The 17,610-nt window shown below is 42.7% G+C and overlaps 1 protein-coding gene across 3 annotated transcripts; it reads left to right on the plus strand.

The window, feature by feature from the left end:
• The first annotated feature begins 1,397 nt into the window (after nt 1-1,397).
• On the plus strand, nt 1,398-10,282 carry LOC123138744 (anaphase-promoting complex subunit 4). Of its 3 annotated transcripts, none has more exons than XM_044558646.1 (19): nt 1,398-1,573; nt 2,409-2,520; nt 3,262-3,353; nt 3,980-4,063; nt 4,268-4,507; nt 4,784-4,864; nt 4,952-5,091; nt 5,442-5,602; nt 5,691-5,791; nt 5,872-5,946; nt 6,328-6,444; nt 6,706-6,788; nt 6,872-6,961; nt 8,192-8,296; nt 8,491-8,629; nt 8,791-9,003; nt 9,088-9,237; nt 9,468-9,549; nt 9,622-10,282. In XM_044558646.1, the coding sequence occupies exons 1-19, from the start codon at nt 1,478-1,480 to the stop codon at nt 9,726-9,728; spliced, it is 2,268 nt and encodes a 755-aa protein (XP_044414581.1). In that variant the 5' UTR covers nt 1,398-1,477; the 3' UTR covers nt 9,729-10,282. The 3 variants fall into 3 exon arrangements, with proteins under 3 accessions (XP_044414581.1, XP_044414579.1, XP_044414580.1); XM_044558644.1 differs by having other exon boundaries at nt 1,400-1,573; nt 6,328-6,507; XM_044558645.1 differs by having other exon boundaries at nt 1,401-1,573; nt 6,328-6,507; nt 8,794-9,003.
• Nucleotides 10,283-17,610: the final 7,328 nt, after the last annotated feature.

Genomic DNA, 17,610 nt, shown 5'->3' on the forward strand with positions numbered 1-17,610 from the left:
GGAGAAAACTTTTTTTTTGGTGTGAAGAGAGATTTTTTTGAATTCCCGCAAAAAAAGAGAGAGATTTTTTGAAAGGAACACTGTGATTCCATACTTAAACTAGCCCAACTAAATCGCTGGCCTGTCGAACGAGTACATCTTCAGGGAGATCTTCCAGCTATATCTGGGAGGCCACCTGATGACTGGCACCAAAGGCCGCAATAGCGTGCGCAGAATATTAAAACAATGGATCTTTCCCTCTGGCGGTCAAAGTTTTTTTTACACTTGGTTTTTTAGAACATTTTTTGCGAACATATTTTAAATTTGAGAAAATTTGTAAAACCATAAACATTTTTTGATATCATGAACGTTTTTAAAATTCACAAACATTTTTTTGAAATCATGAACATTTTAATAAATTTGTGAACATTCACTTAAATCATGAACATTTTTCGAATTCTCCTATTTTTTTTGAAACATGAACATTTTTCGAATTCTCCTAATTTTTTTGAATCATGAACATTTTCAAATTCATGAATAAGTTTTTGAAATCATGATTTTTTTAAATTGGTGCACATTTCTTTACAAATTCGCAAACTTTTTTGAAATCACGAATATTTTTTAAATTCATTTTTATTTTTTGAATATTTTTTTACAAATTTGTGAACATTCTGTTAAAACGTGAACATTTTTGAATTCCCAAACTGTTTTTGAAATCATGAACATTTTTTGAATTTATGAACATTTTTTTCCAGAATTTTGTAACTTTTCAAAATTTAGAAATTTTTAATGTCCGAGCTATAGAAAAAAGCAGGAATAAACCAAAAGGAAAAAAAGAGGAAAAAACAGGGGGCGTCTGTGTAAATATTCCACATCTGTTTTTGGTAGTCGCCGTCACCGTTGTTGCAGAGTTAGCTTCGGCTGTCGCCGCCAACATTGCCATAGGCCATGCTTCCGCAGTCGCTGCCGCCTAAGGAGCTAATTCCGCTCTCCCTACTGATGTTCCTTCGAGAGCCACACTTTCTACCTGACCAGGACCACAAGCCCCCTGCTCGTCGCCGCCTCAACACATCGGCCGGTGGGAGCTCCACCTGCGGCGGCGCTCACACCAGAGACCTGCCAGGCTCGTGTTCCGTGTGGTTCCGGCCGTCCGGCGGCGGCGTGTGTCCTTCTCGGCTTCTCCTCGACTAGGTAAGAGAGACGGGACATGGGATACGAGAAAAATACAGACCTGATGAGGAGTGTTTCCGGCCAAAACCGAGTGTAATCTGGAAAACCCCTGTAAACTTTATGGGCCAAAACGACCAAGCAATCGCGTAATCGAAGCCCACCCGGATTTCTTTACAAGGGTGTATTTCACTCAAAAACGATGATCCAATCGGGGGCCCAGGCGCTCTCTCTCTCTCTCTCTTCCTTGAAAAAACGTTCTCTTTCTTCCCGCCTGTCCGCCGCCCAAAAGAACTTCCCCAAAAGACCACCCACCAAGCAGCAGGTCGCCATGGCGGAGGAGCAGATGGAGGAGGCGGCGTCGTCGTCCGCGGCGGCCTCCGGCACGCCGTTCCAGCTCCAGTTCGACAAGCCCATCCCCTTCCAGGTATCTCGCTTTTCCCTTCCTTCTCCCGCCAGCCGAAACGCCCCCCGTCGCGCGCGAGCTCGCCTCGACGAGCTTCACCAATCTGCGCTGAAGCTTCTGCACCGCCCCTCCCCTCCCCTCCCCTCCCCGAATTAGTGCAGGTCCCCCCTGCCCCGGCAGGGGCGACTCGGGTGGCCGAAAACCTAGCCCCGCCGCCGGCCTTTCCCCGTCCCTCTCTCCTCCTTGTCGCCACCAGAGGGGTCCGCCGGCTCGCCGCGTGGGCTCCGGTGAAGGTGGCGGCGAGGATCTGCTCGCGCCGCTCGTGGGCTTCGGACACGAGGCGGGAGGACGCGGGTGGATTTGGGCTGGTAATCCAGGGTGGCCGCACCCTTGCCGCACGCCAACCGTTTGCTGAAATTCCTAAGAAGGCTGGGCCGGGACCTAGTGGTTCCCTCTTGTCAATTCGTGCGGCTGAGAGGGCTTTTGGCTGGAACTTAGCGGTGGATCGATTCGTTTGACCCCAACGCGATCAGGAGCCCCGCTATTTTGATGATATGGAGCGACAAACACCGTACTGGTTTGTCGAGTTTAGCTTTGGCATTTGCATCCAGTGTCCATCTTTCGGCCCTTAGCCATGCTTGATTCATTCAATTCCTTTTTTATACACTATTCAGTATCAACGTTCCATGTGCATTAGCGAACTAAACAGTAGGCAACACAGATCCGTCATTGGTTGCTGCTGAATTTAACTGTTCACCTCTTTATGTACTGTGCTCCATTTTTCCATTTTCTGTTATTGATTTATCATTGATTCATATTAATATGCTCTAAGTTACATGTGTTTTACAATTGTTAGATCAAACTGGCAGAGTGGAATCCAGAGAAGGATCTCCTTGCTATGGTTACTGATGACTCCAAGGTTCTCCTCCATCGCTTCAACTGGCAACGGCTATGGACTATATCCCCTGGTTGCTACCCTCCCACCCCCCTGGTGCTCAAGAAAAACGATGAGACATCTATCACATTACTGTTTTTTCTTTCTTTTTGAATGCTGAAGAAACAAATATAGTTATTGGCATTTTCTCATGTTCGGTATGTTCAAAGACGTACACGTCATGTGTTTGAGGTGCACCTTGCCTATTTAGCAATAAGTACATAAGTGCATATTTTGCAGTCGTATCCTAAGTAAAAGCCAGATGCTTTGGCAATTTGTGTTTAGAAGAAGTGAGATCCCTTCTACATGACACCCTCCACTAGCTGAGAACACTCTTCATCTATTTTTTCAGTCTTAATCTTATTATACTTGCACCCTTAGGGCCTCTTTGGAATGCAGGATTCTAAAAAAGGCAGATGTCATGACTTCCTGGATCCTACAGGAACTTGCAAACATGTCTCTTTAGACTTACACAAAAGTTTGCTGTAATTTAAAGATAGAAAAGGTGCATACAGTGCGCAAAGGAAAATTTCCATAAAGTTTAACCCCTACTAGAGAGATCCTTTAAACTTGGGATGTTGGAAGGCAATCCATAGAAATTTCGGTGTTCTAATAGGCATCCATACAAAAAAAATCCTAGAATGAAATCCTACAAAGTTGCATAAAAAAACCTTCAACCCGAAGGGGGCCCTTGATGCATGCTTTACTCAGTAGTTGAATTGACAGTGTCTGTTAGGTAGTGGACACAAATAGTAAAATGTTTATTATTTTTCAGGGAAGTGCATCACATCAATTTGCTGGAGCCCTGACGGTAAAATAGTAGCGCTTGGTACAGAAGATGGCTTGGTTCTTTTGCATGATGTTGAGGTGTGTGTGGTGAAAGCAATGGGTAGAAATTATTGACCTCTTCCTTTTTGTTGCTGGACAATTTTTTTCATACTTCATGCAAACCTTATATCTTTATGGTTCCCCTTTATAATTTGCTAATGGCACTGTTCCCATTTTGACCTTCATAACTTATGACTTCTATTTATGGAATTATTAGAAGATCACTGGGGCACATGCTCCCAAGGACCTCTGAGACAACTATGTGCATACATAAGGGCATCTGGATCTTCCCATAAAAAATAGTGTCTCAGTAATGTAATGAAGTGGTTAGTTGACCTAAAAGCAGACACGTTGACACAGCACATTTCAAATTGCTTTATTTTCTGTTGAGCACCATTTAAAATTTGCAATCTATTGCAATTTCATCGTAAGTGAATTTGCAATAAATTTTTAATCATTCTGTGTTAGTAGTTATTATAAAAACTCCTTATATGATCTCGAAGGCTGTAACATAAGTACATAACCTATTTTTTGTTTTCACTCTTGTGCAATTTGTGATTTTGTATTGCTCTTCAAACAATCTTGCATGCTATTACAGTTTACTTGTTACTTCTATTTACTTTACCACTTCGTGTATGTATAAATAACGTGAGTGCTAATTGCAGAATGGGAAGATGTTACGAAGTATAAAATCTCATGATGTTGCCATTGTATGTCTGAATTGGGCGGAAGATGAACCACTATCAAGGGTATATTTATTCCCTCTAAAAACATTTACTATATTTACTCAAGATATTATTGGTCAAATCTCGTATAGCTTGCATCTTATTGAAAACTATTACTGAAACTTGCAACTGGAGATGAGCAACTGCATGAATTTTGCACTTACTGGGAATAGTAATAGGGTTTTAGTGAAAAAGTTCCTTACTAGAGCCCTCTGCTAATTTCTTCAGACTGACAAGAAAGACTTGTTATCTTATGAAGACCGCACTACACGTTTCTTTCCTCCTGCTCCCGTGATGCCTAGGATAGGTGGGCTCAATTCGGGAGATACTGGTCTTGCAGATGAGAATGAAGAAGCCATTCAGGCATTTTCAAGTGCTTCGTGTCAATGGTTTAATATTCTGTCCACTGGTGATAAAGATGGTTGCATTTGCTTCAGTATTTTTGGAATATTTCCAGTTGGAAAGATAGTAAGTAAACACAACAACTGAGTGCTCTACATTTACAATCAATATAATTAGCTATGCATGCTTTCTTCTGATTCTCAAGGTTGTTCTTATCATTAATACCGTTTTGTTACTTTGACACCAAGACTTGTATACCTTAACAGTAAATATGATATTATGAAATAGTTATTTCTGTAATATTTTTACGATCTATGGATATTGAAATAGTTATTTTGTCTTTGTAAATCATTAGTTCTGGGGCATACCCCATCAGTAATGAGTTTATCGTTGATATTTCAGAACATAAATAAGGTTCCAATCCATGTACAATCCTCTGGAAAAAGAACTAGCTACCGACTTCAGGATGTTTCCATAAGCAAGGTCAGTAAGTCTTCACTTCTTAGGTTCTTATGCATGTGTCAGTCTGCTGGATATGATATTCTGAGCAATAGTTGTTCTTAATATCAGGTCTCTTTATCAAGAAATCTCCATCAGTTGGTTCTTCTGTGCTCCGGAAAGCTGATTAATACTGACAACCTTTCTCTCAGTTATGATATTTCTGTTGGGGTACATTGTTTACACCTTGATACTTCTATCTTTTCCAACAGGTAATGACATACCAATTCCATTGCCTTTTAATGCCTTCTGTCCTTGTTCAGGAACCATCTTCTTCTTGTGGTCTTGTATGAAAACAAAAATAGATCCACAAAAGGTGCTAGAATAACACATTCACTGGCACCTAAATGATTGAACTCTGACGGTCCACTTTACTTAATAACTAATTATTTTCATTGATCAGGTGTAAATATCTTAGGCTTTTGTTGTTTTGTTTCCCAAAAATATAGCAGCAGTATTTCAGTGCTAAAGTTTGAAAGATATTGACTGCTGTGCTGTTCCTACTAAAATTGAATAAATATTTTCTTATTCTGTTTCTCTCATCACCAAAAATGTTGTAAAGGAAAAATGAGCTACATCAGGTGTCCCAACAAGCGTCAAGTATTCAAGATCTGGTCGAAGTTGTCCGTGCTTCCATATCTATGATGTCCAAACAATGGTCGAATGCTATGAACTTATTTCATGAGAAATTTAGTGCCTTGCCCTCTCTGCTTACTGCCCATGGTATGATCGATTTCTTTTGAAACCATAACCATCAAGAATCACATACCTTTATTTTTCTACGTTGGTGTAAGTTTTTGACCGTTTACAGGGATGGAATCTAGCTCCGAGGATGAGTTTATGAGCCTTTTGTTTGGGACACATACAAGTCCGGCTCTACATCAATTTCTAGTCAGCTCCCTTGGTGAAGCGGTATTTGTTGCTACTGCCATAACTTGCTTACCTTCTTTTCTTATATAACTTGTCTAAACTTGTCATTTTATATATGAAAGGGTCTCAAGAGGATAGCTAAAACTATTGAAAGTGCTGGAAGAGAACTTCGTATTGTTGTCAGTGAGCATCTTCAGGTCAGCTACTATATACTGATGCCACAGCAACATATAGCGGCACTGTTGTCTATATTTTTGGTTCACTTCCAATGGATACTATAGAGTCTGTTAGGCAGACTCACGTCTTTCTGCTACAATTAGTAAAGTTGTTAGTGTTTTACTAGTTAGGTGACTCAGTTATTAAAAACAAAGTTAGGTGACTCAAACCAGGAAGAACTGTTAGTATTGTTGGAATACCAGTCATGTATTCCTTTACATCACAACATTAAAGTCATAGCTCACTAATTGGAGGTTAAAGTCATTTCGTTTGGCCAGACTAAACAAGTGTTATACTTGTAACCTATTTCAAGCTTCTGTAATTAAAATTGAGTTGCTTGCTTATATGTTCTTTATTTATAGCCTGCAGTCGAAATTATTTCATTCAGACTTGCAGAACTGAGGGGCCTTGCAAGATGGCGTTCACGATTTCAGAACATTGGGTTAGATGAAAAGCTTATGGATGGTGTAACTGAGAGGGTAGGGATGCTAGTTGTGCAAGTTGAGCGCTTTTCAAGAGTTGCAGCTACTGTTCTTTATCTGGTACACTTTCTTTTGTTGTTTCATGTTTTCTCAAATTTGTTGAAAATTGGGACTTAGGTCATCTTAAAATGAGGCTCCTTCCTGAACAACTGTGCACATATAATTTCCTTTTTTTGCCTATTCAGTTATGGTTAGTGATGATGATGTACCTTGGGAGTTTATCGTGCAGTAACTTTCATTGATTCATTGACTTTCCAGTTTCAAAATTTCTTCAGCTGGGTTTTGAAGTGTGTTAAGATATTGTTAAGTGAACCAACCGATCAAGTTCCATCCACAAACAGGTTTATGTCTTTCTATTCTATTGTCCTCTTCATTCTCCTGGCAGGAACTTTGCTATTAACTAGCAGTGCATCATCTTCTGTAGTGAACTTGTGGTGATTTTTCTGAAGTTTCTTCTTGATAAGGATCCAATCAAGCAGTTACTCGAAACAGATCAGATATTTGAGTGGGATATGTAAGTAGCATGCCAGTTGTTTTATGTTTGCTATTGATTTATTAGTCTTTATAGATTTGAAGATTTATAGTACCTATTTGCAAGTTACTATCCACCATTTATAAACATAAGTGCATGGTTATATCTGGACACGGATGGGTTGTACTGATGTACTATGGAAGTTTTCGTAGATGCAGTTTGAAATTTCTTGTATACTACGTATCTTGGCATTGCTGACTGCATGGCTTATCTTTACCTTTACCTAATAATAAAGCACGGTGGGTTTCTGTCGTCCGTCACCCTTATTTGCAAAAAAGTCCCTACAGTTTGTTGAAATCAACCCGCAGTCCATCTCTAAGTCATACCGAACCGTTTTTTTAGTTTTCTCAGAAACCCCCCTGAGATTTTAGGTAATCAACCCGCCGTACATATTTAAGTCATACGAATCGTTTTTTTGTGTTTTAACAGAAACCCCCCTGACCTTTCGGTTAATCAATCCGCAGTTTATCTAAAACAAAATTATCCATATCTTTTAAATCGTAACTCTGATTTTAACATATTATATATGAAATTTGATTAGAAAAATGTGTAGAATCCAAATATGTTGTTACTTTTAGCTATTAAATATTTCTAAACTATTAATTTGGATGCAAACATAATCTATAGTGCACGGTTTTTTTTTTTTTCGCACTGGCGGCGATCCAAATTGCAAATAAACACACATTGAAACCAGATTGAGAGGGAAAAAAACATTGATAACCACGCATGCACAACTCTGAAAAACCTCACGGGGAAAAACAACATTTTTCTCATCTTATTCTCAGTGATTGAGTGCGTGCGAGCACGCGCGTGCGCGCGCGCGTGTGTGTGTGTGTGTGTGTGTTTGTGTGTATGTGTGTGAGAGAGAGACGCCTTAGGATTGACCACATTCAAATGCGTTTTCGTTGTGTGAGCATTGAGACCACCGCCGGGAACACAAATGTGATGCAATTTTAAAATAAAGAACGTCTATGTATCAAGGTCTCAAGTCGTGGTTATTGAGTTAAGAGCGTGTGTGTTTTTCTGTCCCGTTGCAACGCACGGGCTCTTTTGCTAGTTTTTAAAGAAGAAACATCATTCTTGCATGTATGTACCTTTGTGGTGTGAAGTTTTTGGCATTGCTTTCATAGATTCAAAGATTTATGGTACATACTCCCAAGTTGTGATGACGTGTTGCTAACTTATTTAATTGTTTTCAACACACTTCTTCAGTGATACTACGAAACATGTTGAGCATCTAGTAGCTTTTGGAGGATTTACAGACACACAATTTTTGGAAAGGAGTTTGGCCAAGCAATTTATGGAGTTGGAAGAAAGGTAAATCATTTTATGCTTCAAATTATTTGCCAGTACATATGTCTCCACTCAATGTACTGCCATTCAAATCTTTGTGTATTCACTTTCTACAGGCAGAACAAGTTTAAACATGTTCCTTGTTACTTAAAAATAACTGTTCCTTCTGTGAAGCAGTTTTATGCTATGCTAACAACTCTATATCCCATATTTTTTAGCTTGAAGGAGGCTTTCTTGATGCCATTCACTACTATATCTTCACAAATACATTGTCAAGGATTGCTTCCTCTTTATCCTGTTACATCGTCTGATGCCTCACCATCAACCAGTACTCCAGCATCAATTGCGTTCTATAAGGTTTATGTTCTCTTTGGTGATTTCTTCCAACACAGTAATGGTCCTGATGTGAACATACTCATTGCTTATTTCCATGTTTTTCTGCAACTTATTCTGTACATGCTTTGCATTGGGTCCATGATCTGTCGCTTTTCAAAGTCCTAACTGATTACTCAAAATAGCAGGATAAAGATTCTCAGCATAGTGCTTCTTCATATAGCTCGACTGACTACATATGCTTCAAGATACCTGATGGATCGTTAAATTTAAGAAATTTCGTTGCTGTGATAAAGGACTTCTGCAACTCACGTAGTACCTCCAGCACACCATCACTTTCAGGTTTTCTGTTGCATATACCTGTGGAATACGAGTGTGTTGATCTGTCTCTTTACAAGGTATCCCCTGTTACAATTATTGAGGTAATACTTTTCTTTTGTAAAGCACTTTGCATATCTTAGATAAGAAAACATTATTCACAGGACAACCAGGTGGTTTTACTACTTAGTGGAAAGTCCAGCTCTGAAAGTGCCGGGAGATCTTGGATGGTTATGCTGCAGACAGAGAACCTCTCTTTTTCACAGCTCTCAAGAACATTCCCTGCAAATTATTACAATCTCCAAGAATTGGAGGTACGAATTTACTTAAATGAGAACAGTATGGGAGAAACCTACTGAAATAAGTTATACTACACAAAATTAAAGTAGCCATATTAGTAGTAATTAATCGCTGCAACAAGATAAACAAAATCGCACTGGATCTGTAAATTGGTCCATTGACAGGAGATGCTTGTTGAAGCTGACTTTACTTTTTTTGCTGGCAAATGGTAGTAGTGCTAATTTCCTGCCATGAACATGTATAGGTGCTGGAACACCAATTGGATACAAATTATGGAAAAGTTCGTAGCATCCCTCACGCTTTGTCTACTCCGCTGGCAGTCAGTGGTAGGTTGAGTGTTTATTTCTGCACATGATTTTTAGTTGGTATTCATTTCACATAACGAGTAATGTTTACAGCCTCAAGAGGAGTGGCTTGCGTCTTCTCATCGCGGAGGCATGCTTTGGTCTATATCCTCGATGAGGACGAAGACGAGGATGAAGATGAAGATTCTGAGATGGAGTGACCATGGTACAACACTAGCAGCTTGAGCTCGCCATGTAGCAGAAAAGATTGTGGAATTGCACTATCCTGTGCTGAAAACAGAGCATGTGCAGCTGTGAGCCACAATGAGCAACCTGCGGTCATGATGACCAGGAGCCTGGCGCAGGACACTTTGAAACTTCCTTGCCTCCTAGTCCCACAGCTATGCAAATGCTTGTTCTGATTTTGATTTCTGAAGATGCGTTTGATAGCCCAGTTGCTGCAGCTAAATGGTGTTGGTACCGGCTTGGTCAGGTCTGAAACTCACGTTTCGGGTGTACATCTGCAGAGTGAACTTAGGACGATACTCTGTAAATGGTGGTGTTGCAACAGAAATGTTGTACTCCCTGCAACTTTGTACTAGACCAGCGATAAGTAATATGGTTCGGAGGTGGTACCTAGTTAGTTTTGCTGTTAATCGTGTGAAGTTGGTGTGTTGATAAGTTTTTATGCGTGGTTGAGCTTTTATGTAACACCAGGACAGTACTGAAGCGAAGTCATCTTGGCATTTGCCAGTTCACTCGTTTTTTTTTTTGAGAATCATCTCAAAAGGGTACTTCTTTTTGAGCGAAATCTGTACCCTTTATTAAACATGCAAAGTCATGGGAATACAGATAATATCGGGCAAAGTTGCAAGTCACACATGGCGCCCCGGAGGGAGAGATGCGGCAGCTTTAGCTAACGCATGAGCCTCTCCATTATGTCTCTGACTCTAACGCATGGGCCTCTCCATTATGTCTCTGACTCTAACGCATGAGCCTCTCCATTATGTTTCTGACTCTAATGCATGAGCCTCTCCATTATGTCTCTAACTCGTGGATAAACTCCACTGCACTAAAAGCTGCCCTTTGATGCTTGATATCTTGAAGAATTGGGTAGAACTTGCATGGGGAGTCGTCCTTGATCCTTGACACAACTTCTAGGCAATCTGTGGCCACACATATAGACTGAACTTGTAAATCTGAAGCGAGTGCTAGCGCCTCGCTACAAGCCTGTGCTTCGAGAATTACCGGATCCAAGAGGCCTTAAAAAATGATCGCTGAAGCCCCTAGGTAGTTCCCTTTTTTGTCCCGACACACCACAACTGAAGCTCCCTTGTCTCCAATCTTGGAAAAGCCCCCGTCTGCGTTGATCTTGGTGGTGTGGGATTTCGGCGGTAGCCATGCAAGACGCGCTGGCTGTCCCGCGCCTGCAGTGATTCCATGCGAGTCCCTGGACATTGCATGCATGCCCCTGGATATTACATGCAAGTCCTTAGATTGTGCATGCAGGTCCTTGGTGTTGGAAATATGCCCTAGAGGCAATAGTAAAAGGATTATTATTATATTTCCTTGTTCATGATAATTGTCTTTAATTCATGCTATAATTGTATTATCCGGAAATCGTAATACACGTGTGAATACATAGACCACAATATGTCCCTAGTGAGCCTCTAGTTGACTAGCTCGTTGATCAACATATAGTCATGGTTTCCTGACTATGGACATTGGATGTCATTGATAACGGGATCACATCATTAGGAGAATGATGTGATGGACAAGACCCAATCCTAAGCATAGTACAAAGATCGTGTAGTTCGTTTGCTAGAGCTTTTCCAATGTCAAGTATCTTTTCCTTAGACCATGAGATCGTGTAACTCCCGGATACCGTAGGAGTGCTTTGGGTGTACCAAACGTCACAACATAACTGGGTGACTATAAAGGTGCACTACAGGTATCTCCGAAAGTGTCTGTTGGGTTGACACGGATCGAGACTGGGATTTGTCACTCCGTATGACGGAGAGGTATCTCTGGGCCCACTCGGTAATGCATCATCATAATGAGCTCAAAGTGACCAAGTGTCTGGTCACGGGATCATGCATTACGGTACGAGTAAAGTGACTTGCCGGTAACGAGATTGAACGAGGTATTGGGATACCGACGATCGAATCTCGGGCAAGTAACGTACCGATTGACAAAGGGAATTGTATACGGGGTTGCTTGAATCCTCGACATCGTGGTTCATCCGATGAGATCATCGAGGAGCATGTGGGAGCCAACATGGGTATCCAGATCCCGCTGTTGGTTATTGACCGGAGAGCCGTCTCGGTCATGTCTACGTGTCTCCCGAACCCGTAGGGTCTACACACTTACGGTTCGGTGACGCTAGGGTTGTAAAGATATTAGTATGCAGCAAACCGAAAGTTGTTCGGAGTCCCGGATGAGATCCCGGACGTCACGAGGAGTTCCGGAATGGTCCGTAGGTAAAGAATTATATATGGGAAGTCGAGTTTCGGCCATCGGGAAAGTTTCGGGGTTCACCGGTATTGTACCGGGACCACCGGAAGGGTCCCGGGGGTCCACCGGGTGGGGCCACCCATCCCGGAGGGCCCCATGGGCTGAAGTGGGAGGGGAACCAGCCCCTAGTGGGCTGGTGCGCCCCCCTTGGGCCCCCCTCTGCGCCTAGGTTTGGAAACCCTAGGGGAGGGGGTGCCTCCACTTGCCTTGGGGGGCAAGTCTCCCCCCTTGGCCGCCGCCCCCCTAGGAGATCCCATCTCCTAGGGCCGGCGCCCCCCTGGGGTCCCTATATAAAGAGGGGGGTGGGAGGGCAGCCGCACCCTGACACCTGGCGCCTCCCTTCCCCCCTTGCTACACCTCTCCCTCCGCAGACGCTTGGCGAAGCCCTGCCGGATCCCTGCTGCATCCACCACCACGCCGTCGTGCTGCTGGATCTTCATCAACCTCTCCTTCCCCCTTGCTGGATCAAGAAGGAGGAGACGTCACGCTGACCGTACGTGTGTTGAACGCGGAGGTGCCGTCCGTTCGGCGCTAGGATCTCCGGTGATTTGGATCACGACGAGTACGACTCCCTCAACCCCGTTCTCTTGAACGCTTCCGCTCGCGATCTACAAGGGTATGTAGATGCACTCCTCTCTCTCGTTGCTAGATGAACTCATAGATTGATCTTGGTGAACGTAGAATTTTTTTATTTTATGCAACGTTCCCCAACAGTGGCATCATGAGCTAGGTCTATGCGTAGTTCTCTATTGCACGAGTAGAACACAAATCTGTTGTGGGCGTAGATGTTGTCAACTTTCTTGCCACTACTAGTCTTATTTTGCTTCAGCGGTATTGTGGGATGAAGCGGCCCGGACCGACCTTACACGTACGCTTACGTGAGACAGGTTCCACCGACTGACATGCACTAGTTGCATAAGGTGGCTAGCGGGTGTCTGTCTCTCCCACTTTAGTTGGAGCGGATTCGATGAAAAGGGTCCTTATGAAGGGTAAATAGAAGTTGACAAATCACGTTGTGGTTATTCGTAGGTAAGAAAACGTTCTTGCTAGAACCCTATTGCAGCCACGTAAAAGATGCAACAACAATTAGAGGACGTCTAACTTGTTTTTGCAGCAATTGCTTTGTGATGTGATATGGCCAAAAGTTGTGATGAATGATGAATGATATATTGTGATGTATGAGATCATGTTCTTGTAATAGGAATCACGACTTGCATGTCGATGAGTATGACAACCGGCAGGAGCCATAGGAGTTGTCTTAATTATTGTATGACCTGCGTGTCAATGATTTAACGCCATGTAATTACTTTACTTTATTGCTAAACCGTTAGCCATAGTAGTAGAAGTAATAGTTGGCGAGCAACTTCATGGAGACACGATGATGGAGATCATGATGATGGAGATCATGGTGTCATGCCGGTGACGAAGATGATCATGGAGCCCCGAAGATGGAGATCAAAGGAGCTATATGATATTGGCCATATCATGTCACTACTATTTAATTGCATGTGATGTTTATTATGTTTATGCATCTTGTTTACTTAGAACGACGGTAGTAAATAAGATGATCCCTCATAATAATTTCAAGAAAGTGTTCCCCCTAACTGTGCGCCGTTGCTAAAGTTCGTCGTTTCGAAGCACCACGTGATGATCGGGTGTGATAGATTCCTACGTTCACATACAACGGGTGTAAGACAGTTTTACACATGCAAAACACTTAGGTTAACTTGACGAGCCTAGCATGTACAGACATGGCCTCGGAACACAGAGACCGAAAGGTCGAACATGAGTCGTATGGAAGATACGATCAACATGGAGATGTTCACCGATGATGACTAGTCCGTCTCACGTGATGATCGGACACGGCCTAGTCGACTCGGATCATGTAACACTTAGATGACTAGAGGGATGTCAAATCTGAGTGGGAGTTCATTAAATAATTTGATTAGATGAACTTAATTATCATGAACTTAGTCTAAAATCTTTGCAAAAATGTCTTGTAGATCAAATGGCCAACGCTCATGTCAACATGAACTTCAACGCGTTCCTAGAGAAAACCAAGCTGAAAGATGATGGCAGCAACTATACGGACTGGGTCCGGAACCTGAGGATCATCCTCATAGCTGCCAAGAAAGCATATGTCCTAGAAGGACCGCTAGGTGAAGCACCCATCCCAGAGAACCAAGACGTTATGAACGCTTGGCAGTCACGTGCTGATGATTACTCCCTCGTTCAGTGCGGCATGCTTTACAGCTTAGAACCGGGGCTCCAAAAGCGTTTTGAGCAACACGGAGCATATGAGATGTTCGAGGAGCTGAAAATGGTTTTCCAAGCTCATGCCCGGGTCGAGAGATATGAAGTCTCCGACAAGTTCTATAGTTGTAAGATGGAGGAAAATAGTTCTGTCAGTGAGCACATACTCAAAATGTCTGGGTTGCACAACCGCCTGTCCCAGCTGGACATTAACCTCCCGGACGAGGCGGTCATTGACAGAATCCTTCAGTCGCTCCCACCGAGCTACAAGAGCTTTGTGATGAACTACAATATGCAGGGGATGGTGAAAACTATTCCTGAAGTATTTTCAATGCTGAAGTCGGCAGAGGTAGAAATCAAGAAAGAACATCAAGTGTTGATGGTCAATAAAACCACCAAGTTCAAGAAGGGCAAGGGTAAGAAGAACTTCAAGAAGGACGGCAAGGATGTTGCCGCGCCCGGTAAGCCAGTTGCCGGGAAGAAGTCAAAGAATGGACCCAAGCCTGAGACTGAGTGCTTTTATTGCAAAGGGAAGGGTCACTGGAAGCGGAACTGCCCCAAATACTTAGCGGACAAGAAGGCCGGCAACACTAAAGGTATATGTGATATACATGTAATTGATGTGTACCTTACCAGTACTCGTAGTAACTCCTGGGTATTTGATACCGGTGCCGTTGCTCATATTTGTAACTCACAGCAGGAGCTGCGGAATAAGCGGAGACTGGCGAAGGACGAGGTGACGATGCGCGTCGGGAATGGTTCCAAGGTCGATGTGATCGCCGTCGGCACGCTACCTCTACATTTACCCACGGGATTAGTTTTAAACCTCAATAATTGTTATTTAGTGCCAAGTTTGAGCATGAACATTGTATCTGGATCTCGTTTAATACGAGATGGCTACTCATTTAAATCCGAGAATAATGGTTGTTCTATTTATATGAGAGATATGTTTTATGGTCATGCCCCGATGGTCAATGGTTTATTCTTAATGAATCTCGAACGTAATGTTACACATATTCATAGTGTGAATACCAAAAGATGTAAAGTTGATAACGATAGTCCCACATACTTGTGGCACTGCCGCCTTGGTCACATTGGTGTCAAGCGCATGAAGAAGCTCCATGCTGATGGACTTTTAGAGTCTCTCGATTATGAATCATTTGACACATGCGAACCATGCCTCATGGGCAAAATGACCAAGACTCCGTTCTCCGGAACAATGGAGCGAGCAACCAACTTATTGGAAATCATACATACTGATGTGTGTGGTCCAATGAGCGTTGAGGCTCGCGGAGGATATCGTTATGTTCTCACTCTCACTGATGACTTAAGTAGATATGGGTATGTCTACTTGATGAAACACAAGTCTGAGACCTTTGAAAAGTTCAAGGAATTTCAGAATGAAGTAGAGAATCAACGTGACCGAAAGATAAAATTCTTACGATCAGATCGTGGAGGAGAATATTTAAGTCACGAATTTGGTACGCACTTAAGAAAATGTGGAATCGTTTCACAACTCACGCCGCCTGGAACACCTCAGCGTAACGGTGTGTCCGAACGTCGTAATCGCACTCTATTGGATATGGTGCGATCTATGATGTCTCTTACCGATTTACCGCTATCATTTTGGGGATACGCTCTAGAGACAGCTACATTCACTTTAAATAGGGCTCCGTCTAAATCCGTTGAGACGACACCGTATGAATTATGGTTTGGGAAGAAACCTAAGCTGTCGTTTCTAAAAGTTTGGGGATGCGATGCTTATGTCAAGAAACTTCAACCTGAAAAGCTCGAACCCAAGTCGGAAAAATGCGCCTTCATAGGATACCCTAAGGAAACCATTGGGTATACCTTCTACCTTAGATCCGAAGGCAAGATCTTTGTTGCCAAGAACGGATCCTTTCTGGAAAAAGAGTTTCTCTCGAAAGGAGTAAGTGGGAGGAAAGTAGAACTCGATGAAGTACTACCTCTTGAACCGGAAAGTAGTGCAGCTCAGGAAAATGTTCCTGTGGTGCCTACACCGACTGGAGAGGAAATTCATGATGATGATCAAGGTACTTCGGATCAAGTTGCTACTGAACTTCGTAGGTCCACAAGGACACGTTCCACACCAGAGTGGTATGGCAACCCTGTCCTGGAAATCATGTTGTTAGACAACGGTGAACCTTCGAACTATGAAGAAGCGATGGCGGGCCCAGATTCCAACAAATGGCTTGAAGCCATGCAATCCGAGATAGAATCCATGTATGAAAACAAAGTATGGACTTTGACAGACTTGCCCGATGATCGGCGAGCGATAGAAAACAAATGGATCTTTAAGAAGAAGACGGACGCGGATGGTAATATTACCATCTATAAAGCTCGACTTGTCGCTAAGGGTTATCGGCAAGTTCAAGGGGTTGACTACGATGAGACTTTCTCTCCCGTAGCGAAGCTGAAGTCCGTCCGAATCATGTTAGCAATTGCCGCATACTATGATTATGAGATATGGCAGATGGACGTCAAAACGGCATTCCTTAACGGCTATCTTAAGGAAGAACTGTATATGATGCAGCCGGAAGGTTTTGTCGATCCTAAGAATGCTAACAAGGTATGCAAGCTCCAGCGATCCATTTATGGGCTGGTGCAAGCATCTCGGAGTTGGAACATTCGCTTTAATGAGATGATCAAAGCGTTTGGGTTTATGCAGACTTATGGAGAAGCCTGCGTTTACAAGAAAGTGAGTGGGAGCTCTGTAGCATTTCTCATATTATATGTAGATGACATACTTTTGATGGGAAATGATATAGAACTTTTGGACAGCATTAAGGCCTACTTGAATAAGTGTTTTTCAATGAAGGACCTTGGAGAAGCTGCTTACATATTAGGCATCAAGATCTATAGGGATAGATCGAGACGCCTCATAGGTCTTTCACAAAGCACATACCTTGATAAGATATTGAAGAAGTTCAAAATGGATCAGTCCAAGAAAGGGTTCTTGCCTGTATTGCAAGGTGTGAGATTGAGCTCGGCTCAATGCCCGACCACGGCAGAAGATAAAGAAGAGATGAGTGTCATCCCCTATGCCTCAGCCATAGGATCTATTATGTATGCCATGCTGTGTACCAGACCTGATGTAAACCTTGCCGTAAGTTTGGTAGGAAGGTACCAAAGTAATCCCGGCAAGGAACACTGGACAGCGGTCAAGAATATCCTTAAGTACCTGAAAAGGACAAAGGACATGTTTCTCGTTTATGGAGGTGACGAAGAGCTCGTCGTAAAGGGTTACGTCGACGCTAGCTTCGACACAGATCTGGATGACTCTAAGTCACAAACCGGATACGTGTATATGTTGAA

Source organism: Triticum aestivum, chromosome 6B (assembly GCF_018294505.1).
Source record: "Triticum aestivum cultivar Chinese Spring chromosome 6B, IWGSC CS RefSeq v2.1, whole genome shotgun sequence".
In the NCBI taxonomy this organism is placed as follows: Eukaryota; Viridiplantae; Streptophyta; class Magnoliopsida; order Poales; family Poaceae; genus Triticum; species Triticum aestivum.